The 7164-nt window shown below is 31.5% G+C and overlaps 1 protein-coding gene across 3 annotated transcripts; it reads right to left on the reverse strand.

The window, feature by feature from the left end:
* Positions 1-4334: 4334 nt before the first annotated feature.
* Positions 4335-5692, reverse strand: LOC109787919 (germin-like protein subfamily 1 member 7). Of its 3 annotated transcripts, none has more exons than XM_020346516.3 (2): positions 5370-5692; positions 4335-5253 (listed from the first exon to the last, which is right to left on the reverse strand). In XM_020346516.3, the coding sequence occupies exons 1-2, from the start codon at positions 5482-5484 to the stop codon at positions 4703-4705; spliced, it is 666 nt and encodes a 221-aa protein (XP_020202105.2). In that variant the 5' UTR covers positions 5485-5692; the 3' UTR covers positions 4335-4702. The 3 variants fall into 3 exon arrangements, with proteins under 3 accessions (XP_020202105.2, XP_082929398.1, XP_082929397.1); XM_083073272.1 differs by having other exon boundaries at positions 4335-5188; positions 5368-5692; XM_083073271.1 differs by having other exon boundaries at positions 4335-5184; positions 5361-5692.
* Positions 5693-7164: the final 1472 nt, after the last annotated feature.

Below are 7164 nucleotides of genomic sequence, written 5' to 3' on the forward strand. Positions count from 1 at the left end.
TTGTAAGAAGTTGAGACTTTGAGGGTGAGAACAGAAAGATAAAATTTATGTGTGAGGAAAGGTTGAGAGGTTTTTAGGTGAAGTGTGGAACATTGAGTATTTAGGTTGATATAATGAGTTTAGTGCTTGTCGACGTCGAGGAGAGAGAGAAGAGGGAATCTTGTGGGGTTTTGCTTTTTCTGATAAGTGTACAATGCTCAGTAATGAAGGATTTTTTAAAGAGACAAAATTTAGCTTGATTAAACTCAATAATCATCATAAAACATTCAAATCATAGAAAATAAATACATTAGAATGATTATCATGTGTCCTGATTTGTTCATATGTTGGACAAACACATTTTGTACTATATGATGAATGAATGATTTATTTGTCTATTGGAAAATAAGTTCTAATGACACATACGTTGAAATTTCACATTCCTTTATAAAGTCCAAGCAAAGGCCAACATTGGAATTAACCCATGGACTACCCTCCAAATACTGAACACCTTTACAATAATCAATTAAGGATTTTTAGCCCTCGACTTCACACCTTACTCAATTGGTCACTTCATTAGTAGTATGGCTTAACCTTGCTCCCATACTACATAATCTAAGGATCTAGAGGATACTCGAAACTCCACTTCAAGAGGCAACTTACTCAAGAAAGGTGTTTTAGCATTAGATTTTTTAGAGCATCACAACACATCCACATAATGGAATATTTTAACTTTAAAAAAAATAATACTTTCTTCTCTAGTCCTAAGTATAACAATACAACTCAAAAACATTCATCATGCAACATTTTAGCACAACTCAGCTTAACACAACATCTTTACTTATTCAACAAAAATTATACAATGCTCAGAAAGTTATCCAATTCATCATAAATCATCTTAACATACTTTATTTCAACTTTCTACAATAAGATTCATTAATCATAGCAACATAGTACACCATAGCATTATTATGGCTATTACGATTGGTTATGAAAGGGTCGAGAACATATACGACCATGATTAGGCCTCTATGATGGTTAGGACACGATCTATGAAGCCTTGATGGGTGCCAATTCTAAGAGGGAGCTAACCTATGCCAAACTCACCAAGGAAGCTAAGATCTACTAGTAGATTATAAACAAGCTATGCTTCACACAGTTGGATCAAAAGACAACATCTCTGAGTACCAAAAGTTTGGGTTGCTTCATTAGGTTATATGGAAACCTTTAAACTTGCCAAATTTGATTTTGCCTAATTGGTTTCATAGCATGAAATTGTTGGGATTTCAAGGTAATTTTCAAAATAAAATTTAATTAAAAGAAGAAACCATGAGTGAAAAACCTCATTTCCATGGATCACACATTGCCTAGAATCATGCTAACGGTTAAAATTTTTTCTTTGTAGCATGATTTATATCGATTTTGAAGATTCCTCTATGTGGTTGAAGGAAAAATGCCATCACTAAGCACCAAAGGGTATGGTCATTCTACGAAATTCACATGAGCAACATAGAGGGCATGACTTTGGTGCTAGCCATGGGTGGATAGAGTTAGGGTTTTGTGCCTCCCACAAAAAAATCCTTAGAGACCTCTTTTTGATTCTCTCTTAGAAATATGTGTATAATATGAATAATTTAACCTATCTATTTATAAAGTGTCTTTGACCTAATCTACCTCTTTGATTGGTTTGTATAAGTCAAAAGAAAATCGCATATTTATTGATATCAAGATCATAGCCGAACAAATGCTTTTGAACATAATGGTTTGCCTCCTTATCAAAAAGTTGAAAGAGGTTACAAAAAAGAAATGGGGAATGGATCTATAATGAGTTATGTGTTGGACAAAGTACAATAGGCTAATTTGGCTATCCACCTACAAAGGTGATGTCAACATCTTTTATTGATATCAAGATCATAGCCGAAACTGTGAGGAAATGATTTAGTTCGAACTCAAACCTTTAGAGAGGCCGATGTACAAGAAACTGTACCTAAAGTGGGTGGATAGGATAATATGGCTTGCAAAAGAATTCAATACCTTAGGTTTTGCCACCTTTTTAGGAGAGGATGGCAAGTCCACTATAGAAAGTGTAGGCCATTGCATTGAACAATGAAAAAAAGCTAGCCAAAAATAAACTCCAACTATTTCCTTTGTTACTTATAGGAGTAAGTTTTACATGATACCTGAATCTACCCCCAATTTAGTGTAAAATCTTGCCAATATGTGAATATTGTGTTCATGATTGATTTTATCAGCCATAATTAAAAGTCATGACTATCGACTTAATGAGCACCATACAAATGGTGGATGAATTGGTTGGGAATTTCATTTTGAGGTTTTGAAAAATGGGAAGTCATCCCTCAATACAACTACTAGAAATGAATGTGTTTTAATGATAATCAACAACATGTATCCCTAACTTAAATAAGGGCTAGTGGCACAAGAGTATCAACTGATAAAAAAGCCAAATACGATTTTCACATTACGAAGGCTGAACAAATATTTGATCATTTGTTAAAAGATCACCAAAATTTGGATAAAGAAAGACCATTAAATGCCATCAACAAAAGAATTGATGGGTAAAAATTATTGTAAGTGGCACAACTCATATAGCCATCTTACAACAAATTGCATACTATTTTGAAAAGCTATACATAAGGATTTTTGAAACAAGGTTGCTTCAAGCTAGTTGAAAAAGGTACTATTCGCATGGCTGGGGATGATGATCCTTTCCCCAAATTGGACATTAACATGGTTTTGATCACGTCTAAAGGCAAAGCAAAATATGTGTGAAGAAAAAAGGTGGCAAAGTCGAAAAATCCTCAAAATAGTCAAAAAAACATTAGTATTTACCAAATACAAATGCTGGATAAAAGGGGGATTTGGGTCCCACACAATGCTTCCATCGACCACAAGATTTATACCACAAAAAAATTGTCATATAGTAATACAAACTATAATGATATAATACTTCTCACTAAAAATTACTTTTACCTATTATAGATACAATATATGTTGATATATTAATAAAAAGTGTAGGTATAAACTATAGTGCCACATAATATATGTTGTTGAATCTCATTCAAAATTAATACTAAAATTTTGTGTAGTTATATGTCAAATAAATTTATGCTTATATATTTTATATCTATAGTGATACTTTTTATATTTTACTATATGTAACATTTATTGATGTGATACCTAAACCAAAAAGAATCATTGGCCAAGAGTTAATCGCCATGCGGCAAGCTAAGACAAACATGGAGGACTACTAATAATTTGAGGACTTAAGACAACATATTCAAGTAGCAAAAGTCGGCTTGAAGGTCACCTATGATCTCTTACCTTAACAAAAGAAACGGGTTGTTAAATTCCACGTGGAAAACATGATAAATACTATTTGTATCACCGTTCATAATGAGGAAGTTCATATTAGCAAAACGATCAAAACCATCCACATATGCTAAGGTGGATCATATAAGCCATAAAAGAAATGAACTATTATCGAAGACTCCAAGAAGTGGTCTAATTTGAACCTTGAAGAGGAGGCTTCGACAAACAAGGTCATCAAGAAAATGAAACAAACTTTGGAGACTATCACCATGTTGGGAGACAGAGGACATGGGGAGTTCTTTAATCCAAAGGTTATATAAGATCTAGATCAATCTTTTGGAAAGACCCTAGAGGTTTTAAGATGTGATGAATCGAACTCGACAATGAATCAGTTAAACTTGGGTGCACTAATCACTAGCCCTATAAATGCCTTGGAAGAAAATGCGATATATTAGGACACGTAGCCGTTGGAAGAATCGAGTAAGGACCACAACTTAAGAAAATTGATAATTCTTAGTTGGAGGATTGATAAAATAGGGATGACCTTTTGGTTTTGGAGATAGACGTTATTGACTTGACATAAACTTGGTTATATATTTTAATTAATTAATAACATAGCACTAAATCTTGTTCAATGCTCCATGTTATTTTTTTTGTTTTTTTAACCATGATATTGGTACGACGTATCCGTTATCAGAAGTAGTGATCTAAATCGAGATTCATGATTATACACAAAATGAGTATTCCCTTTCCAATATACTTTATTCAAAACCCAAGGTCGGGATTCAAACTTAGGACAATTTGATCAAGGGATATAAGTTGTTATCACTTGTATCAACCAATTTCAGTATTTTTCATGTCATTTTCTCATTAAATTACTCGTTTCTATCAATTTTCAAAAACAAAACACAAAATCACAAACAAGATTATCAACAATAAAAAAAATTGATTATTTTTTATCAAAAATATTTGAAAGATTAAAAATCAAAGACTTAAGATCACAAAAGAATTAGTGATTATTATTTGTTTCAAATCATGCTGATAAGGAATCATCTTTTTGCAAGACAAAAATTTGTTAAAAATCCTTGAATCCTACTAAGTAGATATTGAATTTGGCCATGGAGTATTATCGTGGTTTCTTTAGTAAATCAACGTAAATAAGAACACCCACAACCTAGAAAAGTTAAATTGAACAAGTACCTCAAAGAATTTCTTATGTTAAATCAATATATCGATCAATTTATTAAACCAAAATATCCGCTAGAGAGGAAGAATATATCAATATAACTCATATATAACAATATACTTATTAGTTATTACAATAATAATTAGTTGGAGATGGTAAAAACACACTGAAGACACTTATCCAATCAAAATAATTGACACTTCGAAATTAGTTGTTGTTGTCATACCAAGATTGCTTTAGAAGATACTCAATTGTCTTCTTGTCCACCTGGAAAGCTTTGGTTAAAACCTCTGTAGAAATAGGTGGAGTAGCTTTAAACAAAGCATTTGCGATAGTGATAGTTCCTGGATTTTGACTGCTAAGAGCAGCAATGGCAACTGCATTTCCATAGCCCAGATTCAATTGGAAATGAATGAGACCAATTGGGAACACAAACACATCACCCTTGTTTAGCACTTTAGTAAAGAGACGATTTCCATCTTGATTGGATGACACAAATCCAACGTAGAGAGTTCCCTCAAGGACTATAAGAATTTCTGTGCCACGAGGGTGAGTGTGAGGAGGGTTTAAACCCTTTGGTGCAAAATCTATGCGAGCCAAAGATATGCCAAGTGTGTTTAGCCCTGGAAGTTGATCAACAAATACAGGAGTCACGTGTGAACCCAATGGATTGTCAGTTTTTCCAGGTTCAACGTGTTGGAAGAAATCTTCAGCTTTCACAAGTTTGGGATCTTTGCAGAACTTTCCATTCACAAACACTGCATATTAACAAGCAAGAGTTTTAATTAAAAAAGTAAATTATAATATATATATATATCATGAAATTAACAAGCTCTTAGAATTTGAGTTGTAAGGAATGTTAATTTGTACATACCACCGTCAGTTTCTTTCACTGCCACGCAAAAATCTTGCAGAGGACTTGGGTCATAGGCTGAGACAACGGAGGATGTCAAAGCCAAGATGGCAACAATGAAGTAAGCAACCTTCATATTTTCCTAATAGTCTTGAATGATTGATTGTGCTGTATATATGTAATCGCTTGTGAGAATTGAATTTTGATTCTTGTGAAGCTTGCTATTTATAATGACGAAGCATTGAATTGGTTTGCAGTTCATCTTTTCCCTCATGAATTCTTTATTTAGATGAACCATTCCTTAACAACTAATGCGTACTTGATCAAAGAGTAGACTAATTAAGCAGATGTTCCGCAAGAAAAAGAAAAGGCAAGTGTTTTGATATATTACCTTCACTTTGTACCCATTCCTAACATTATTTTATAATGGGAAGCTCCTTAACTGTATCAAAGTTCAATTAAGAATTTGTCTCAATTTTTCAGACTTGATTTAACAATAATAGTTTAATGTTTTATAAATGTTTATTGTTTTCGTAAATCATCTTCTATTGGCTTCTTGTTACTGTTGTAAGATTAAACATGGTCATCCAAAGCCGTTGCTATATGGAAATGTTTTGAGGGATTGGGTCTCAATTGGAACCATCACTAATAAATATATATCTTTTGACTTTGCACTTTGCACAGCGCCTGTTGCAATTGCTTCGGGTCATAATTTAAATATATAACATTATAGTTTTTTTTTATAGGATTACTTTGGTTTTGTTTCTCTTAAATATCTTTCTCGTTTTAGTTCATATATATTTTTTATTCAATTTTATATAAACTTTGTTCTTATTTTTGATGATACAATAGAAATTAAAAAAAGTCTGATGTTTTAAGAATAATATTGATTTAAAATAAAAATCATCCAATATCATAGATATATATTAGAAGTTTATAATTTTATAGCGGTAACATCATAGTTTATCATTTTATATGACATTACATCTTATGAATTTGGGTTCTGATATTGATTTAGAAAGGAGGTATATGATGATATCCAAAGGATGGATTCTCAATTCCACTATTATTTTGCAATTGCAAAGTATAGGAACATAACTCTATGTAGATTCTATGCTATATATAGAATTATTTTGGTTTACTTGCTTTTAAATGTCTTTCTTGTTTTAGGTCACACACACACACACATATATATATATATATATATATATATATATATATATATATATATATATATATATATATATAGATATATATATATAATTTCATCTTATATAATATTAATTCTTATTATGATGACATAATTTTAATTAAAATTAGTTTAAAGGACAAGTATAGTGTTTTCCATGCCGAATAATATTGATTTAAATAAAAGTTTAAAATATATTTTTATTCTCTCTAATTTTATTAACTTTATCTTTTTATATTTATAATTTAAAATAATTTTTTAATCTTTATATCTTTTTTTAATCTTTTAAGTCTCTATATTTTAAAATAGATTTTTTAGTTTCTACATTTACAGTTTTTTTAATCCATTCACTAGTACAAATATATGGTTTTTACGTCATTGTATTCTGGTCGAAAAATGAAAAATTAGACATAAAAAAAATGCGGTGCTATTTTTGAAATTATATCCAAGTTTTTTACGTCGGATACCACGAGGTCCAACATAAAAAGTCTAATCTACGTCGGACTACAAGGAGACCCGACGTAGATTTCAAATTTTACGTCGGACCTCATGTGTTCGACGTAAAAACCTTGTTATATCCCCTTCCCCTGATTCATTTCGTCGCGCACGAGGGTGTTTTAAGTGCAG

Source organism: Cajanus cajan, chromosome 4 (assembly GCF_000230855.2).
Source record: "Cajanus cajan strain Asha chromosome 4, NIPB_CcT2T_4, whole genome shotgun sequence".
Taxonomy (NCBI): domain Eukaryota; kingdom Viridiplantae; phylum Streptophyta; class Magnoliopsida; order Fabales; family Fabaceae; genus Cajanus; species Cajanus cajan.

Bases quoted from the DNA above. Each gene is read 5' to 3' on its own strand.
- LOC109787919 (XM_020346516.3), bottom strand. From the start codon at position 5,484: ATGAAGGTTGCTTACTTCATTGTTGCCATCTTGGCTTTGACATCCTCC. The intron at 5,254-5,369 runs GTATGTACAAAT...GTTAATATGCAG, and splicing joins AGTGAAAGAAACTGACGGTG to TGTTTGTGAATGGAAAGTTC.